Consider the following 21,008-nt stretch of genomic DNA (forward strand, 5'->3'; position numbering starts at 1 on the left):
GACCAGTTTACTGACATGGTGCAAAATCAGCCAGCGATGGACAGATGAACTGCCACATGAAAGACCGGTTTATAGCAAATCTGAAAGTACGACAAGGTGGTCCTTTCATGGAAGCATCAACTTCAAGGCGCCTTGTAGTGTGAAGAAATGGTAAATATAAAACTAAAAGCCAGTTTGACCATCACAGGGATGCAGCAAACAAATGAGGCTTGCATTTTATTGCAAGGAATGTGTACACACTGCCTTGTGTTCTACTCAGGGCAGGAATGAAGATGTTTTAGATAATCTGATGTATTCCAGGGCAGTGTTATTAACATGGCACGCAGGCAATTATGAGGTTAAATCAATTATTATTGGTGACACATTTACAGTAAGATCCCCTAAATAGGTGTAGTTTTCTTCCTTAATAAACCTATTCTTTTAGCTGTGAGATCTTTTTCGAAATGTGCTAAAAGGTCAAATATGAATGTCACAGAATACTCCGCATAATTTGTTTTCATTCATGCAATATGATGCATAATTTGTCCTATAATTTATTTAGCTCTTCCACCTATTTTTCTACTCCATTGCCACATAATTTCAAGTGCGCTCATTGCCAACCATCTCTGCTTGGAAATCAGGAATGGGGAGAAAATAACTACATTGACTTAGCAGTCAGACTTTTCACAATAACACTTTCTCGTGCATCCGAAAATAATTTCTCATTGGCTTAAAGAGGTGTTGGCTTTGTCCCCTCCTTGTGCCTTCATTGGTGGGTTGAAAGGTGGACTTAGCCTGGCGAATGGACCTGTATTTTGCAGATCACACCTGTGTTCAGCCTCTCGGCGGCAAAAAAACCAAATTAAACGCTCAGATCTGTTGAAAGGGTTGTGGGTATTGTAGAACGGGAGGAGGACCCGCAATGTCCAGGGTGGAAACCCGCCTTTCATCTATTAATGTGCAATCTACAGCCAGATCTGAATCCATGTGTACATCTAAATATGGACACCATTACACAGTCCAGTTCCATGGAGTCCCTGCCTTTCCTGGGGGTGGGGGTGGAGGGATCGCTTCTACTGCTATAAGTGCCCTCGTTGCTTTGCACTGTACTGAGATGCCAAAGGCTGATATGGATAATGTTACTTACCCAGTGAGCATCTGTTCTTGGCATCTAGAGCGGTCGATTCACATGCTTTGCATACTCCTGCCATCTAGTGTTGGGACCGGATGTTTGCAAGTTGTTTTTGTTGAAAGTCTTTCCAGTCACGAGGTAGGGAACTCCTCCTTTTGGTGATAGTGTGCATGGGCATCGACTCCATTGTTAGATTGTTTTTCCACAGAGGATGAGAATGGAGTTAGTATGTGTAGAATAGAGATGTCCATGTGTATGAACGTGAATTAATAACTACAACTACTACAGGAGACTGGAGAGGTGGGTGGGCGCATGTGAACCTACAGCTCTACACGCCAAGAACAGATGCTTACTGGGTAAGTAACAATCCCTTCAAGGCATTTGAGCTGTAGATCACATGCTTTGCATGGACTATATAGCAGTACACTCCTAAAGCGGTGGCTATCCTGTAGCAGTTGTAGTTGTTTTAAATAGAGTTTAAGTAGTGCTTGGCCTTTATTTGCCTGTTGCCTTGCTAAAAAATTTTACACATTTAGTGTTTGGTGAATGTGTGCAGTGTAGTCCATGTTGCTGCCTTACAACTATCAGCTATGGGAATATATCCCAAGAAGGCCATAGTAGCCCCTGTTTTGCAAGCAGGATGCGCTCTGGGGGATACTAACAAAGTTCTCTTTGCTTTAACATAACATGTTTGGATACATTTTACAATCCATCTTGCAATACCCGACTTAGATATAGGATTGCCCTTGTCAGGTGGAGAAAAAGCAACAAATAGTTGCTTTGTTTTCCTAAAATATTTGGTTCTTTCTATGTAGAAGTATAACATGTCTAACATCAAGTGGGTGAAGGGCTCGTTCTGCTAAATAAATAGGTTGAGGAAAGAGCACTGGTAACTCAACTGATTGATATGAAAAGCAGAAACTACTTTAGGGTGAAATTTAGGATTGGTGCGAAGAACCAATCTATCTTTGCGAAGTTGAAAGGTTCTTGTATAGTTAATGCTTGAATTTAACCAACTCTTGATATGAGGAAAGCAACTTTATATGATAGGAATTGTAACTGACATTTGTGCATTGGTTCAAAAGGTGGACCTATTAGCCTTGTAAGGACTATGTTTAAGTTCCACTCTGGAGCAGGGGGAATTCATCGTGGCATCTCCCTTTTTAATCCTTCCATGAACGCTTTAATCACTGGTACTCTGAATAGAGATAAGTTATCTATTTTGCAAGTATGCAGCTACCGCTGCTAGATGTAAACAAATGGATGTGTAAGCTAGTCCACATTACTGTAAATGCAACAGATAACAAATGATGTTCTGTACAGAAGCATCACGTGGATTGATGATGATGTTACAATAGACAACAAACCGTTTCCATTTTGCTGCATAACATGCTCTAGAAGGTCTTCTAGCCTCTTTGACAATATTCACACAGTCTGGTGGCAGTTGTAAATAACCGAACTCTATGACTTCAGGAGCCAAATCGCTAGGTTAAGTTCTCTGGGATTTGGATGTCGGATTTCCTCTTGGCTCTGAGTGAGGAGACAGGGTGTGAGATCTAGCTTTTGATGTGGAACAACAGAGAGTTATTGTGTGCAAAAATTCCTAGGCAGTCAAAAGCTTTCAAATAAAATAAACAAGTGAAAGGACCCAAGACAAGGACACTTGAATAGCTGAGATGGCTTATCTAAAATCATCAATTTTTAATAAAAACAGACATATAATATTAAAAACAAAACACCTGTGGTGAATCAATAATAATTCAACCTAAATGATACAATAATAAAAATTACATATATGCAATACATATCAGAACATAGTACAATTTAAAATTATAAAGAGAACACCAGTAATTAGGGTGTCCGACAGGGTTAACAGTATTGTTAACCCTGTCGGAATCTTGAAGCCTTCCTCCGACATATGTGGAATAGTCGGAGGGAAGTGATGGGAAGTCACGGTATGCTTGAGGAAGGGGACGTGTGAGGTGTGTTGTTTTTACCTCTACTAATGGGACTGTTTTCTCTATAATCTCCTCTGAAAAATCCTCTTGTAAAAGAGGATTGGGAATTGCCTTTGTAGGGGGAAGTGTTCCGGTCAGTGTCTGTGGACTTGGACCCTCCCTTATAAAAAGAGCACAGAAAAGAACCCCTACTGGAGGGAGATTTAAGAGCTCCCTTTGGATTTTGCTACATCGTGTCCTTTTTAATTTTTTCGAGCGTTAGATCGACTTCAGGGCCAAAGAGATTTTTTTTTTTATCAAAGAGTATAGCCAGGATGGATTGTTGGACTTCAGGTTTGATCCCGGATAACCGCAACCACGCATGTCGTTGTAGTAAGATGCTAGTATTCACTTCTTTAGCTGCGGTGTCAGCTGCATCTAGAGCGCATCTGATAGAGGCATTAGAAATGAGTTTGCCTTCCTGTACTAAATCCTTAGCCTTTGCCCTATGCTCCTCTGGGAGAAACAAGTAATTGTTCCATTTCGTCCCAGTGAGCTCTAATGTATCTTGCTAATAAACCCTGCGTATTAGCGATACGCCATTGGTTAGCTGCTTGCGTAGTCACCCGTTTTCCCGAAGCATCGATAAGCTTTGATTCTTTATCTGGGGAAGGGGCATCCCAAGATGCTTGAGAGTTAGCCCTCTTTCTAGCATTTGATACTACTAAAGAATCAAGTGGTAACTGACCCTTAATAAAAATAGGGTGGGGGGGGCATTTATATTTTTCATCTACTCTAGGAGTAAGGATTCTGGCACGGACAGGATCTTTAAAAATATCGTCTGTGTGCCTTAACATACCCTAACATAGGGAGTTCTGACTAGATTTATGGGATCCTAGAGTGTAAAAGAGGAAATCTTCCTCCAATGACTCTTTATATAGCTCCACCCCATGTATTCTACTCCTCTAGCAATAAACTCTTGGTAAGACAGATTGTCATCAGGTGGAGAAGGCCTGGCAGGATAAAGATCTGGGACTGTGTCCTGTGGAGGATCTGTTGTTTAGTCCGCCCCAAGGATCTGATAACTGTGCATCGTCATCGTCCGTGTCACCTGTGTGAAAATGAGGTAGAGGAGACTGACTCAGTGTAATCTGTAATGGATCCAGTTGCGGTGGAGAGGGTGGAGGAGATGGAAGTGTTTGGAAAGGACTAGTGCCTACACTTTTATTCTTCAGACAAATTTTGAATGGGCTAGCATCCTCAGAAAGCTTGTGCTTGGATTGTGTTTTAGCATGGATATGCCCTGTGTCAGGGTGAATGTATAGGTGTTGTTTCGGATCCAGTTTAGGAGATTCAGTCTCTATGTTATGATCCGGTTGTATTGTAAACAAGTCTTTGCTTTTCGGCACCAAAGCTTTCGGAGTGGAGCCGGAATGTTCTTTCGTGGCCAAGCCTTTGGACTTTGAGGGATGTTTCTTAATTTTCAGTGTCAAAGGTTTCGGTTCAGAACCCATGTTGGATTTTGATCTGGAAGATTCTGGCTTGGAAGTGGGCTTACGCTGACTCGGTCCCAAGTCAGAAGGCTTTTCAGAGAGTTTCAGTGCGAGCCATGAGGCGGAGCGTTGGAAAGCTCTTCTTTGTGCCGACCTTGGCTTGAGGCGGAGGTGGTGCCGAAGCCTCAGATTTCTTAGGGACGGTTGGGGGGAGAGAGAAGATGCCTTCAGAACTCGCATCCCCTTGTCGCTGCAGCACATCATCGTCCTCTAGGTCGATCTGCAAGTCTGACCCAGAGTCAGACGCAGCTGAAGCAATCTCCTCCTCTGCCGCTGGTACCTCTTCTTGTTTGGAGACTTCGCAGAAGAGGTCCGTGTGACATCCAAGCGCTGCATCTCTCGACGTCGGGCCAGACGTTCACAGAGAGTTTTCCTTGACCTGAAGGAGCAGCACGCGTTGCAGTCTTGCTCTTTGTCTGGCTCTTTGTCTGGCTCGGGGGACAGGCACAAATTACAGCTCCGGATGAGAGTCCGCATGCGGATATTTCGTGTGGCAAAGGGGACAGAATTTAAATGGAGTGTGTTCTATCGATGAGGAGCCGAACGGACGCGGATGGGCGGCAAGTCCGCCCTGCAGTCTTCCTGTTGAAATGTCAAAGTTTTTGAAGTTCGCATAGAAACGCGGAAACAGAAAACGCGTTTAAAAACAATACCGTTGAGGAAGAGGGAGTACGCACTGAGGGGGGACCGGAGGATCGATTCCGAAGCAGAGCGGAGCGCAGCAATACCCATCCGAACCCGGTGGCAGAAAAAACAATCTAACAATAGAGCTGATGCTCATGCGCACTATCACCAAAAGGAAGAGTCACCTACCTCGTGACTGAAAAGACTTCTTCGAACGAAAACAACTTGAAAATATCCAGACCCAACAATGGATGGTGGGAGTCTGCAAAGCATGTGATCTACAGCTTACAAGCCTCGAACACCCGTTTTATTTACATCCCAATCTGTTTTTCCCCTATTACCTCCACTTGTACTTATTTTTCGGAATTGTACATGTGAAGACACTACAGCTACATGCACTTATTCTCCTGGCACTGTAGGTACCTGTGGTACAGCTCCTAAACTCTGGTCGCCCAGTGCCAGGCGGTGGCGCAGCAGCATGACATGGGCCCTATTGCAAAGACAAAAACGGGCCCGTCTGCTGTTTGAACTGTAAAGTGCAGCAAGGCCTTTAAATGGTATTAAAAAAAGGAGGGTCAGGGGTCCTTAAAAAGGGTGTGGCCTGCATGATTGGTGCACGGCTCACACAGGTAAACTAAAATCCATATACAGTGCCACCATAACCACTCATTTGCAGAGAATCACAATTTGCATGCATCATTGCTCTGTGCGCTCTACAAAAAGGGCAAGGATTGGATGGCCGTGGGTTCTGAACACCTTTTTTACCCATTGACAGGCAATGAAAGAAACTCGCCCTGCCTTCCCCCTAGAATAACCTGGATGGATTCAATTAAAAGAGTGCAATATACAAGAGTAACCTGCTCCTGGAAAAACATACCTTAACAGAACATCCTGGAGATCTGTAATGCAATATTACGTAAAGCATCTGAAGTATCAACAGAAACGGCATGGCTTGCCATAACTTGTTAACACTCGGGTTCAGAAAGGGACCAGTTTCACTGTCTGTTTTTAGTTCCTACTGGGTCTAAACCTTGTGGGACTCGGTCCATTTAATGTCCTGAGTACAGTAATAATCCTGATTTAGCAGGCTCCTTAGGCTTCTGTGATCCGGTGCAACTGCACCAGCTGCACTAATGGAAGCAGCCATGCAGATGCGGGCCAGTGCCTGCAGTGAGCGCATAAGCCCGCTAATGACGGGAGGCAGCTTGACAGCGCTGCTTGATGGGGGCGAGTGGCAAGAATGGAATATGCTACTTACCAGTATGCATCTGCTCTTGGCATGTAGGGCTGCTGATATTCACATCTTATGCATAGATCGCCGCCTAGTGTTGGGTCCGGATGATTGCACATTGTTGTCCTGGAAGAGTCTTCGAAGTATCACGAGATAGGTGGCTCCTCCCCTGGACTACAGTGCGCATGGGCATCCTCTCCATCCTCAGATTGTTTTTCGCCATTGTGGCAGGGATGGAGTATGATTCAGTAAGTAATGCCCATGCTAGAGAGCAATTCTGAATGCTACAGCGGCTTCAGGCACCGGGGAGGAGGGAGGGCGATGTGAATATCAGCAGCCCTACATGCCAAGAACAGATGCATACTGGTAAGTAGCATATTCCGTTCGAGACATGTGGGCTGCTGAATTCACATCTTATGCATAGAATGTATAGCAGTGTCCTCCTAGCGGCGGTTGCCCGTGCCTGCTGCAGCAGTTTGAAAAAGAGTTTTGAGTACAGCCTGTCCTACAGCTGCCTGCTGTTTGGAGTGTACATCTACATAGTAGTGTTTGGTAAAAGTGTGTATGGTAGTCCATGTGGCTGCCTTACATATGTCCTCTAGAGGAATGTTTCCTAGGAAAGCCATGGATGCCCCTAACTTGCGTGTGGAATGCGCTCTTTGGGGAACTGTTAATGTGCGTTTAAGCTTTTTGAGAACAGATTTGTATGCACTTAACAATCCATCTGGCTATGCCTGATTTGGAAATGGGGTTGCCTTTGTGCTGTGGTGAAAAGGCAACAAACAGCTGTTTAGTTTTTCTGAAAAGTTTTGTCCTATCTATATAGTAAAGGAGAGCTCTTTTGACGTCAAGGGTATGCAGGGCTCGTTCTGCTACGGTATCTGGGTTAGGGAAGAATACCGGCAGTTCAATAGCTTGGTTGATGTGAAACTGGGACACCACCTTTGGCATAAATTTAGGGTTAGTCCGCAGCACTACCCTGTTTGCGTGAATTTGTATGAATGGCTCCTGAATAGTTAGGGCTTGTAGCTCACTAACTCTTCTGAGGGAAGTAATTGCAACTAGGAAAGCTACTTTCCAGGTTAGGAACTGTATCTCACATGAGTGTAGAGGTTCAAAGGGCGGTCCCATTAGCCTGGTAAGGACTATATTGAGGTTCCATACAGGAGAAGGAGGGTGCCTTGGAGGAATGATTCGTTTGAGCCCCTCCAGGAAAGCTTTAATAGCAGGCACTCTAAATAGTGAAAGGTGCTGCCTGTTTTGAAGCTAGGCTGCCACTGCAGCTAAATGTATACGAATGGAGCTGTAAGCCAGATTGCATCTGTGTAAATGTAGTAGGTAACAGATGATGTTTTATGTAGATGCATCCAGCGGATTTATGTCATTATTTTTACAATAGATGACAAATCGCTTCCATTTCGCCGCATAGCATGCCCTAGTGGTAGGCCGTCTTGCCTCCTTGATAATATTCATCAGTCAGGAGGCAAGTTGAGGTAACCAAACTCTATGACCTCAGGAGCCAGATCGCAAGGTTCAGCTGTTGCGGATCTGGGTGCTGAATGTCGCCATGGCTCTGTGTTAAAAGGCTGGGTGTTAATTGCAGCCTTTGATGAGGAACCACGGAAAGTTTGAGGAACGTGGTGTACCATGGTTGCCTCGCCCACGTTGGAGCAACTAGGATTAGTGTCATTGAATGTTGTCGCAGTTTGCGTGCCACTAGTGGTATGAGCGGGGCTGGTGGAAAAGCGTACGCAAATCTGCCTGACCAGTTCATCCATATCGCATTGCCCTGAGACTGCGGATGTGGAAATCTGGCGGCAAAGCTTTGGCATTTTGCGTTTTCCTTTGTGGCGAACAGGTCTATCTCTGGGTGACCCCACTGCTGAAAGTATGGGTGCAGCACTGAGGGATGTATCTCCCACTCGTGCATTTGGTGGCTGTGTCTGCTGAGCTATGGTAAACATCATGGCTGGATGCCTGATATCCATTTCCACACCAGCACTGACTGGCTTGATGTGGTTTGGTTCAATCAGCAATTCCCACGTGACGTAAACTCCACCGCAAGGGTGGTCTGATGGGTCTTATACCAGCCATGCGGTTTCCAACATTCTCAACAGCATTGGTTCGCCCATGCATCCTGTTGTTTCATAGTCACTAGTATAGTTACACACCACTTCCTGACCTGTTCTGCTCTATTATGTATTTTGTGTTTGATAATAGGGGTGTGAGCAGACAGGTCAATAAATATATTCCCCTTGACCCTCCTCAACGTCTGTTTTTTGTATTTTGTGCTGAGCAGATCCGCCATGTGGTTGTCCTTGCCTGGGAGGTGTTCCGCCATGAGGAAGATGTTTCTCTGAATGGCCCACTTCCACATGCTTTGCGCTAGATGTGACAACTGTGGAGAGTGTGTCCCTCCCTGCTTTTGTATGTAGTACATGGCAGTCACGTTGTCCGTCCGGATTAACACGACTTTGTTGCACAAATGAACTTTGAATGCCTTCATGGCCATGAAGATTGCCATCAGTTCCAGTAGGTTGATGTGCATCTTCTTCTGTTGGGTTGTCCACAGCCCCTGGACTGTGTAATGGAGGACATGCGCTCCCCATCCCAGGAGAGATGCGTCCGTTGTCAGCACTATTTGTGGTACAGGCTCTTGGAACGGTCGTCCCCAGCAAAGGTTCTGTGGATTCCACCAATGCAGAGAGTTGTATGCGCGACCGGTCACCAACACTAGGTCCTTCAATTGTCCGTGAGACTGGTTCCACTGCAGAGACAAGCACTCCTGGGGGAGACGCATGTGTAGTCTCGCGTGAGGGAGTATGAAAATGCAGGAGGCCATCATGCCTATCAACTGCATAAACACCCTTGCCGGGAGGGAGTGTTGTGGCCTGAACTTTTGAATGAGTAACAGAATGCTGTTGATTCTGGCTGAGTTTGGCTGCGCCTTGGCCGCCAGAGTGTCTATTGTGGCACCCAGATACTGCTGGACGTGGGCTGGCTGAAGATGAGATTTTGGGTAGTTTAATGAGAATCCGAGGCTGTGTAGGAGGTGAATAGTGCGGGACACGTGATGGGCACATTGCTGGGCTGACTTTGCTTGGATGAGCCAATCGTCTAGATAGGGGTAGACGTGAACATGGTTTCTCCGTAGGTGTGCAGCCACTGTCGCAAGGCATTTGGTAAACACCCTGGGGGCTGTAGTCACCCCGAAAGGCAGTACCCTGAACTGGTAGTGCTTGTTTTGGATGGTAAACCTGAGATACTTCCTGTGTGCTGGATGTATTGGTATGTGGAAATGCGCATCTTTTAAGTCTAGGGTAGCGAGGAAGTCTCCCTGACTGAGTAATGGAAGAACTTGCTGTAAAGTCAGCATGTGTCTGGGAACTGAAGATGCAGGCACTTGAGGCACCGGAGAAGGTGGAATGACAGGTGCCGGCAGGGCTGGCTGTGCCAGCAACACTGGAGGCATCGGTACCACTGGAGGGGGAGGTGCTGGCAAAGGCAGTGAAGGGTCCATAGGCAGCATCAGGCCAGTGGAGAACGAGATACAGGAGATGAAGGCAGCTCTATGAGAGAAGGAGATCTGGAACGCTCTGATGATGAATAAATCTGCCTTCTTTTAGAGGCTTTCTGAGATCTTCTCCACGTTGAGGGACTCTTCAACATTGATCTCCATCTCCTCTGTTTAGACTTTGAGGTTGACCAGCTTCTCGACGTTGAAGTTTGGGTCTCACCGTCGGGCGACGCCTTCTTGGTGACGACTAGTTCGAATCCATCGATGCTGATGCACTTCTCAATGTCACACAGCGAGGTGCAGATCACGACGTCGCTCTTGTATGTCTTACCGTTGAGCAATGACACTTGCGCGACGTCAAAGCAGCCTGTAACAGCGAGCAAGTCGGCGCCGTAATACCTCTCGAGGTTGATCTCCTTGACTTCAACTGGGACTGATGGCGTTTTTTGACCTAAAAAAAACCCTTGCAGACCTCTTGAGGCTGAGGGAAGAGATTTGGTGGAAAAATGACCTTCCCCATACTCAGCGGTCCCACTGGCTTCTTGTTGGTGCAGTCTCTCCTCTTAACCTTGCAGGAGAATATTGTCCCTGTCAAGCAGGGTATGCCCGGAAAATTATCTGCAGATGTCACAGAAGGCAGTCAGATGAGAAGGCAGACAAATGATACTGACCACGGTTGGGTCTGTTTTGGCCTTTTTCCTGCCACAGCGAGGACATTTATCAAAAAGAGAAGGAATTTTAAAGCAGAATAATTCCTGTGTTCTGTCAGAAAAAATCACAAACTGACAGAGAAAGACAAAAGGCGTCAAGTGAAACAGTGGTCACTGATATCTGAAAATGTTTTGAGAAGAAAAACCAAAAAAAGGTTGAGTTCAATGCTCTATGGGTTCTGTCAGCAGGAGGCAGGAAAAGGAACTGAGGAAACTTACTCTGGCTGAGAATGATGGGATACTCGATGTCCCAGGTTTCTTAAAGTTACAGTCTCCTTTTTCTTTCTTTATAATGGCTCCCTATGGGCTAGACTGCCAGGGCTTTTTGAGGGCAATAGTTGTAAGTGTCAGGTAACCGTTCTCAATTCTTCCGAAGATATTCCAATGTCCAATGTGTATCAAACACTGTAGAAAACGTGATGCAGCAATAATGGTATAACTATGTACAGTTCTGTTAGGTATTCAGTAGAGACGAAGCAGCCACAATTCAATTTTTTTCATAACAAATATTTTTGATAATCCTCAGCAGATCATTACTCCATATGTCGTCAGCACATCATATTTGCCTTCATGTTGCACAAACGTCTCCAATGCCGCATTGAACCGTGGCTGCTTCATCTCTACTGAGGGGCTCCCGCTGACGGGCTGCGCCCCACGGCTAAGGGCCCTTAACCTGTTCCATATCTAAAGTTATGGCAGCACAGAGGGCAGTTCGCAGCTGGGCAGACGCCTACTCAAGGGCCCTGGAGCCCAAGCTCTAGACCATTACATTATTTGCATCATGACATCACGGTTTTGTTGTTTTGTTAGATATTTTAAGTTTCCTTTCTATGTTCCTCTGCTTAGAGGGCTGATTGACGGAAAGCCGCAGAATACTAACTGCAACTTGAAATGATTGTAACCATTCATAAGCTTCCTATGCTACAGAGCTCATGAACAAGCTGTACCACACATGTGATTTCTGTAACTCTGGGCCTATCTTAAACTGTTGCATATGTACTGCCTTTTTATCCGTGTCAATCTAAAATTCAATAAACAGAATTTGAAATAATAGTAACTGTTTCTGGGCACCAATAGAAACAATCACAACTTCATGAAATAAGGAAGGCAAGCAAGCGTCCATGTCAAGTGAGCGTGATATGTATATAGCTATATATTGATCGCTGGTGCAGTGGTAGGACTTCAGTATGCATGGGAGGACATGAGGATCCAGAAAATAGAGTAGGGAAAAACTAGTGCAAAGAATACCAATAAGCACAAAGTGATTAAGCACAACAATATCATCAGCAGGATTGTTTCCAACCACTCACAAGTGTCTTTCTAGAACTATTGCTTCATGCAGAAAATAATAAATTACATTTCTTCAACAAAAAGAGCTGCACTTTGTTGATACAATGAGCACAAAACACACCTGGGCAATTAATGCAGCATTAAAACATTGTGAGGAAGCAGTCAAATGGCCACTGAATGTTGCTGGTAGATATTGCTAAACTTGTTCTAGCAGCACAGTCGTAAAGATGTGTTTGTGCACACAATGGAATACATGTTTAGACCGTTTTCCCCAATAATAAAAACTTTATATATAAGTTTGCTAAAAGCAGAAAAATACTTTTTGTGCATGGGGAGTAAAAGTTTGATTCTTACCTGAAAATTCTGACTGCATACTCCTCTGTACCAATCCAGGATGTAAAGATGTTCCTGTTCTTGCCAGCAGAGGAGTGTGAGGTGGAGAAGGGAGGAAAGAACTCAAGTGAGCTGGAACAGCACACCCTCTGCCACTCACTTCAGTTCCCAAAAAAAATAAGACTACTCAGCCATAATTCTGAGTTGATAAATCAATTTCTAACCCATCAAAACATACCTGAATTCACTGACTGGTGCTTTCACACACATTGGGAGGAATGCAGACTAGCACAAAGGCTTCTGTAGAATAAGAATTTTCAGTCAATCAAAATTCCCTCATCTGGTTCTTTCTTTGTGCAAATCTGTTTTTTGTTGGGGGGGATCCGGGGGTGGGTATTGTATGCAACAGATCTCAACTCAGACTCTGGAAAATGACAGGAAAGCTTAAATCCATGACAACACAGCTTCAAAGACTCCCAATTCACCCTTTTCAATTTACAGTCTGATGCACAGTGGCTCCTCCCACATAGCACATGCCACTTTTTGGGGGTATGAACAGTACAAATCAAAAGGTGGACTGTCTGGATTGCTAAACATAGCTAGAAAACAATTGAAACCAAGTCGAGACACACTAAGGACATCCTCGTCTTTATTAAAGAAAGATTTACTGGCACAGGTATCCTTCCATCATTTAGTAAATAGAAATAGTCATTTCACTGCTAATGGGCCTGCAAATGTTAATGCATGAAAGGTTTTTAATGAGCCTCATACAAAAAATCTCACGGTAATATACCTTAATACAACTGCTGCAAGTCATAGTAAGTATTGGCTTTGCAGGCCGAGAAACTACTACCCACATTTCATGTAAGGTAAGCTGAGTTTCTGACCTTCAAATATTTAGACATGGACAACCCGTCAGAACCAACAAGACTGGAGTATACTTAATATTTGGAAACAATTAGCCTTCTTGGACCAGTAGCTCCACTTGTATATGCCTGACTGTCCAATCATCGGCATTGAGTATATAACACAGCGGTTTTTCGCTTTTGTTGAAGAATATACAATTAAGTATAAAGGGCAATCATGAGTAATGAGATTAATCAAAGCATTCTTTCTACTTTTCATTGATAAATATTATAGACAAACAGATGGTGTATATAAAGTGATCGATTGAAGACGGTGCAGTGCTCAGGGGTCTGATATTATACACAAGTATATAGAAGCACAATCCAGCCCCCAAGGCTAGTAATCTCATTAAAGACAACACGGAGAATCCTCTCAACATCTGTTTTCAAAGTATTAGAAAGAAAGGAATTAATCCAGGGTCAACTAAGGGTTTAGTGAACATTTCTTTCTTCTGTGACTACCCAGGTCTCATTAACAGAGGAGACCATATGTCTATGCACCTGATCGAGTCATCCAGAATCAAAAAACTTAGTTGTGGAAGTTTCCGTCAAAAGTCCAAACAGGTTATGAATACCTTCTGAGAACCAGATATTTGCAAAGTGATTCTTTAGGGATGTGGAATCATGGTTAATTAGCAACACATAATCGAGTAGCTGGACTTCTATCCATCCAGGGAGAGCAGGGCAACAATTACCGATGTCTCTCCTCAGGGTGGAATAATCTAGATTTATTTGTGTGTCCTTCATCCATTTAACAGTAAATCTTTTCAGAAAATTTAATAACTGTGGTGTAAATATGTGTGATATACTCCTATGTAGGATTTGTCAGGCATATACTAGTGGAGATACTTGTCCAAGAGGACCAATTGTTTCCTTAAAGTTAAGTTTCTGACTTTGGCAAAGAAACTATGCAAGTAGCATCCTACCCTCTCAAGGACTCAGTTTGTTGAATGTTTTTAAGACTTCGCCTCCCTACAATGCTTAGCTACTGTACTGAGCAATAAGCATGTCTTGGCTGACTGAGATAGCCTATCAAAAGATCTGGAATTCCCTCAGACAATCCTATATTTTTGTATCTTTTTGCTTTCAGGCCAGCAGAGGTAGTTATGCTGATGTTCTGCCCTGAAAAGGGTCTTTCCACTCAAGCATGTGTCTGTAACCTTTGGATCCTTAAAGGCCACTGCTTGCAAGCAATGACAAAGCGAACACCTACCTTGCTGATCACTGCCCTCGAGCAGACTAGGCAGCTTTCGGTTATTCCGTTCCTGCTGTGCATGTCATCCTGGGCCATACAAAGAACAAAGCCAATGATAATGTCAGCATTTGTGCTACAATACCACAGGACTAGCCACACTCCGTAGTCATGTAGCCTCCTATTGGAAGGAGAAACATCTAGGAGTATGCTCAACTAAAACAAGTCTTACCCCACGTTATTCAGCACTCTGCTTTGCAGTCTACTCAGTTTAAAGAGCAAATTACTCCTGAATCCAATCGTGCAATTTTGAATGGAACATTTATCCTGGGATAGCCTTATTCTTGAAGATTAAACCTCTGGATCATAGGCGCTTAGAAAAATTAAAATTTTAGAAAAATGACAGATCACCAGTTTAAGCAAACCGTACAAATACAAGAGAAGTCTCATTCTCTGGATCTGCTATGACCACAAGAAAGGGAAACTGAACAAGAGGCAACAAAGCACACATCTTCAAGTGACTTTTCAACCACATTGTGACCTCAAATTATTTGTTTTGTTCCGGTAGGGTGCAGTACATCCTCCTGGAAAAAGGAGGTGTTAGTATCAACTCCTAAGAGACCAAATTAACAAAACCGAAAGCCTCACAAAGCACTGATGCTCGTCACCTGAGAGACGCGATTCATAGACTGCAGTGTCATTTCTGAGTAACCCATAGTAGCCCTGGGAGTAATCCTCCAGTGATGATCCTTTATGCTTTTCTCCTTAAGTGAGATATCCTTTAGTTCAGACAGGTTCTATATTGAAAGTATATGACACATATCCATGCAGAAATGGCTGCTTTTAACTCTCCAACCAAAGATGGAGAAAAATATTTAGGAAATGCCAACCAAGCTGCAATAAGCTGGCAAATAGCACCGGCTGCTGCTTGTGCAAGTCCTGGATCACCCCACAAAAGGGACAGCAGTGGTTAACAGGACGACTTGCTCCTAGCTAACAAGCACTGTTTGAATGATGCTTGAAATCACCCTGGAAAAAAATTAACTAACTGAAAGGAGTCCCATCCCATCCAATGGGAGTGAGGGAGCTGCCTCCTCCTGCTGAGAGAAACAGAACTGAACTGAGAGGCAGAGGGTAGACTGTTCGAACTCACTTCAGTTTGCTTCCCCCTGCTTGCAGGAAAGGGAATATCCCTATTATCCTAGATTGGTACAGGGAGGTATGCAGAAAGTCTTCAAGAAATAGACTCCTTGGCTTTTAAGGAATATAGAGCAACATTTTCTACTGGCACCACTCTACTAGTTTCATCTCTTAAACATGCCAGCGGCATTACACAACTAAAGGTAACTCGGACAGCTCAACACTCAGATGCCAATTCAGCAAAGAAGGAGAGAAGTACTGCACTAGTTCTTGTTACCTGTAGTTTCCGTGCCATAGCTACCACTTCATGGTCTGGAGGATTGTACTTATAACAATTTGAAAACATCAACCGCACATCGGCAGCAAACTCCTGGGCTTCCTGGTACTCACAGTTCTCCATTTTGACCTGGGAGGGAATACAAAAGCACATCAAAAGGAGGCAAAAAAGCACTGAACTGGAAGAAAGACTGAAAAAGTAAAGACTTCCCCTAGTGCTGGTGAGCCACTAGTAGCCTTTTCTTAAAAACTAAAAGCGGGTATAATTATTATTTTCAGCAATTGGCGAATGGTGTACCTTCTGCTCATAAGCATGACAAACAAAGCCTCTTACTGGAGAGAAAAGCTCCTAAAGCTTAATAAATCTAATAGTGGTTAAAAAAGCCATACTTGAGCTGACAAAAAAAAAGTTATTGATCAGCAACGTGGATTTTTACAAGAAATCTAATATTTCCAAGTGCGTCCAATGCTTTAAATTCTTAAAACGTCTTGAGGAGCTAGAATCTAAATTTTAAAATCTATTGTCCACTGCTAACAGCTTAGAGCCCTAAGTTCTGGCACTACTTCAAAACCATGACTATGGCTTGGTTATGGCGAATTAATTGCCCGTTTGAAATCTCTGCAGAGAAAAGCAAAATCGGAGTTTTTAAATGCCAGATAAGAGAACGAAGCAAGAGAGAAGCCCAAATGCCGAGTGTAATTGGTCCACATTCGTTTTGAACTAGTCTATCAAACACAACCAATAATAAGGCAAAGAAAAGCAAAGAGCAGAGGAAAGATGACTGAATCAGAAAATGTGTTATCTTGTTCACAAACAATGTTGATAAGCACAGAGTGCAGGTTCAAACCTCACATGCATGAGCAGCCCGCTCTCCAACTTAACAGAGTTGCAAAGTTAGTCACTTCCTGGCCACTAACGCAGGCTCAGAATTATGCATAGTTAGTGAGGAAAGGGATAGGTTCACAAATAATTCAACCAGTATTGCTAGAAAGAGCAAGTTACTTAACTTCAGCAAGGATAATTGGATACTCTACCTGCAGATTCCTTGCCTCTTGAATCCCTTCCAGAGTCAGACAGGACCGGCAAATTTGTAATAGGACTCGGGTGCACGCTCGTGGCAACATAGATCACTCTTTGCTTTGGGAACCACCACAGACATGACATCAGGGATCAGCACACTGGCTTCAGTGTATTTTTCGATGCGCTCAAAGGCATAAATAAGGTGGACGAGATTGCCAGAAGTTGTAGTTAATCAAAATTAACTCGGGAGCTTATTAAAAATCCGATGCCTACTCCTCAGAACCGGGAGTGAGCTAGATCGGTGGGGAATGTGCCGGTATAAAGAGTATTCATCAGAAAGATTATTACCGTAGACATGTAACTTATTCTTCTAATGGATACTTCCGAGCTGTACATTGCTCACCTCTGAAATCAGTACCCAAGCAGAACCTCCCAGATGGTGGGTCTGGGGAGATTGTCAAACCAATAAGTTCTGCAACACAAACATGAAAAAAAACAATCCCTGAAGATTCCAACGTCAAGGTAAAAATCTGGTGAAGGTTTGGACCATGTCCATGTTGCAGCCTGGCAAATATCAAGGAGAGTTGCACGCTGGGACATGACAGAAGCACCAACAGAATGGATCCTCATAGGGCACCTTCGTAGCAAGAGTGCAGCAGAACTTAGTGCATAACACAAATACGAAGAGAGATGGTCCGCTTCTAAATCACCTTGCCTCGCTCGTAACCAGCATAGCCCAAGAAAATCTGATCATCAATCCAGTACTCGTAGGTCTATGAATGTAAAACCTAAGATCCGTGCACAAACTAAGGAAGCGGTGCAGTCCCTCCTCCTTTTTTGGTGGGATGAGGAGAGCAGGTAGAAAAATCGGCAGAGTGGCCATCTGCAGGAAAGAAACCTTAGTTGTTGGGTCAAGTTTGTCCAGAAAAATTGTGATGAAAGGATGAACAGACAATGCCTACAGCTCAGTAACATGACAACCCAAGATAATGACTATCAAGAAGACAGTCTTTGCCGTAAGCAGTCACAAGGGCAACTGTGCATTGGCCAAAAGGTTGAATCCAGAAAGAACATGAGCACCAAGTTTAGGCCCCAATGAGGCGTGACAAAGAGGAAAACAAATGGATCACCTCCTTTCGAAAATGTTCCCTATAGGAGGCTTCAATAACAACGACTTTTTGGTAAAGAAAAAATAACTATAAGAGAAGACCAATTACCTTTAATGCTCATAGAAAAGCCCTGCCAAACCATGGAAAGCACAAAGCGGAACATATCAGATAATCGCGCCTTCACAGGATCAACTTCCACCTCTGTGCACCAAGAGACATAAGAAAACCAACGCCTAGAATATGATGAGTCGACAAATTAATGTCTAGAACCTCAGCAGGCAGATCACAAACTCAGATTGCCCAACTCAATCTCCAGGCATGAGGGGGGAGGCTTTGGATGTTCCGCATAAGAACCTGCCCCTCCCTTGGCAAGAGGAGATCCATCCTATATAGAAGCAGAGGAGGAAGGCACAGGGACATGTAGAGCACATCAGAGAACCACACACTCTGAGGCCAGTCTGGTAGTTTCAAGATCATTTGCACACTGTTCTGGTGCAGCTTACTTAGAACTCAATCAGAAGAATGGAAGGAAATGCACAGTGGAAATGAAGTCTAAATTTAGACAGAAGTAGTCAACCAGGGTTTCTTGCAGCAGAAACAGCCAGTTGCAGAACGGGGAGCAGTGGTTATTCTAATCAGAGGAAACCAGCCTACCGGAATAGTGACCCAGCAGCCAAGCAAGATACACCAATTAAGACTATCCACCCATCAGTAAGATCGCCAAGTAGTTCAGGACCAGCCAGAGATTTTGAGCCTGAGTCTAAAGCCACCGCATTAATGCCTTCAGATAAAGGGGGCGTAAGCCCACACCACCCTGCTGCTGAAATACCTCACCACTACTGTTTCGTCTTAACAGATTAGCCACACGTAAGGGGGACAGGAAAGTCTTGAGGATCAGGCAGCTCACAAGAAACTTGAGTAGGTGGTTAATAGATGTCTGTTCCGAGGAAGTCCCAAGGTCTCTGATCTCGAGTGTATCAGAATGACTTCCCCCAACAGAGAGAGGAGGCTTTGGTCACCACTGTGACCACCGCTGGGGGAAAGCAAAAACGCATCCTGCATGTTAAGTGAGATGTCAAAACCCCCATTGCAAGTCGCCAGGGAACTCTAGGGAAATACAAATGTTTTTCTTGAGGACTCCCCGCTCCTGGGTCAACTCGAAGTGCAGACACAACTGGAGTGCACTAGGGTGTCACAGAGCAGAATGCACTAGCAAGATGCATGCGGTGAGGAGGCCCAGAAGGTGCAAAACTTTCAGGTCCTTTATGACATATCAAGATTATAATCTGAACGTCCCAAACCTGTTGATGAAATCCTTGAGAGAAAATGTTCAGCACTGCACCAATGAAGACAACATTGGATGGGCTAGAGCTGCAACTTGGGAGGAATTTATGGGAAACCACTGATGGAAGAACAGGGAGATCACTGTCCAAAAGTGATATAGCACCAGCTGTGGCAATCCCACATTTAGCAGACAGTAGTTGAACAACAGAAAAACAGACCTCGAACTGCAAAGATGTGCCGCAGTTAATGTCTGCTTCATGAAGACTCAAGGTGCAGATGTTAATCCAAATGATTTGTCTACAAATTAGTAGTGAGTAACCTACCACAAAATGCAGGTACCTTCTGTGCAACTGCAGAATCATTATGAAAATAAAAGTCCTACAAGTTGAGAGACCATACAATCTTCTAGCTCCAAAGCTAGGAGAAACGGTGTTAGAGACAGCATCTTGAACTTCACCCCATGGAGGTAGACGTTCAGAACGTACAGGTCCAGAATGGGGTGGAGATCTCTTTCTTGGGAACAAGAAAATAAGAATATCACTCCCTGCCCAACCTCGTCTCCAGGAAACAAGTTCATATTACCTTTGCTCACAAGTGCCAAGATATCCTGTTACAGAATTCAAGCATGGTCCTCTGAGAAGACTGAGGGGACAGGTGGAATAAGGGGAAGTAAAACTTTGAAGAGAAGGGGGGTAGCCCTCCTTGGCAATTTGCAAGACCCCAATGGTCCATTGAGATGGACTGCATGGGTGTCAATTGATGGGACACCATTAACTGACACACTGCAGGGTTACCTTCAAAGGCGGGTCAACACAGCTTTGGATGGAAGTAGTTGAGGAAGATGCTCCTAAACAGCTCCTTGAAACACCATATTCGCTGTAGCTCTGAAAGAACATGGACTGCTTCAAAGACCGCAAAAGCTGACAATCTAAAGATCTGCCGCTGGAATAGCCCAGAACTTGTGGGACTGCTGGGAGGAGCTGATGTGTTAGAGAATCTGAATACAAGGATCACACTGATTCTGCTTAAAGCGCTCCACAGTAGTCTTGCTTGTCAAGTAAAAAAAGACATGTCAATATCACCTGAGAACATGGTGAAGTGATTCAGATGTAGTTGCAGATGGCAGTAGAGGAGCCCATGGACTATGCCACTGAATCCATCATGTCTAAGCTAGAGCATATCAGAGGTTCCTTAGCATCCTGCTGATTGTGCACAACTTCTGCAAAATGATAACAAAGACAATCAGGGAGATTCAAAATAAATAATTGTACCGTTTCCCACAAGACATGGGAGTAAGACTAGGAGGTAAGTTACATGGAACAAACGTTGAGGCCTCCCGAAGAAAAGTCTTCTTCCCCCATTGCTCAATCTTCATTGACTCCATTACATGTCAGGAGTAGCATGAAAAGTGTGGGTTATGTTTTGAGGCGGAGTACGCCTAAATCACCATAAATCAGAAATTTCGGCTCCCCAGGGGTCAAGCAATAACAATTGGTGACCTAGCACCGTACCTCTACCTTTCACTAGAATGGAGTGCATCAATGACATATTGAAAAGAAACAACCGTTCGACAGCAGAAGAAGCAAGCTGAAAAATCTCAGGTCAAGTAGCCCATGTTCTCTTCCAAAGGCAATGGCAGCTAAAGGACCTCCGAGGCCTTGTGTAGGACCAGCATATAAGAGGAAACATTTCTCAGTGGGAAGCTCCAAAAGGCACCCCAGGTCTACCTCAGTTGGCGTCAACCCACTTGCATTCTGCAGAGCCAAGGAGAAAAC

General features: G+C 44.2%; 1 protein-coding gene across 7 annotated transcripts in view; it reads right to left on the reverse strand.

Annotated features, from left to right (window-relative positions):
• The window catches only part of BRD4 (bromodomain containing 4), a 1,377,132-nt gene that overhangs the window by 792,298 nt on the left and 563,826 nt on the right, over nucleotides 1–21,008 (reverse strand). For 5 of the 7 annotated variants that reach the window (XM_078681852.1, XM_078681859.1, XM_078681843.1 and 2 more), the window contains one exon: nucleotides 15,821–15,949. The exons of the other annotated variants lie outside the window; for them this stretch is intronic. In XM_078681852.1, the coding sequence (XP_078537978.1) occupies nucleotides 15,821–15,949 (129 nt within the window). The remainder of the gene's footprint in view (nucleotides 1–15,820; nucleotides 15,950–21,008) is intronic. 7 annotated transcript variants of the gene reach the window in all.

This window comes from Lissotriton helveticus, chromosome 1_1 (genome assembly GCF_964261635.1).
Source record: "Lissotriton helveticus chromosome 1_1, aLisHel1.1, whole genome shotgun sequence".
Lineage (NCBI taxonomy): Eukaryota > Metazoa > Chordata > Amphibia > Caudata > Salamandridae > Lissotriton > Lissotriton helveticus.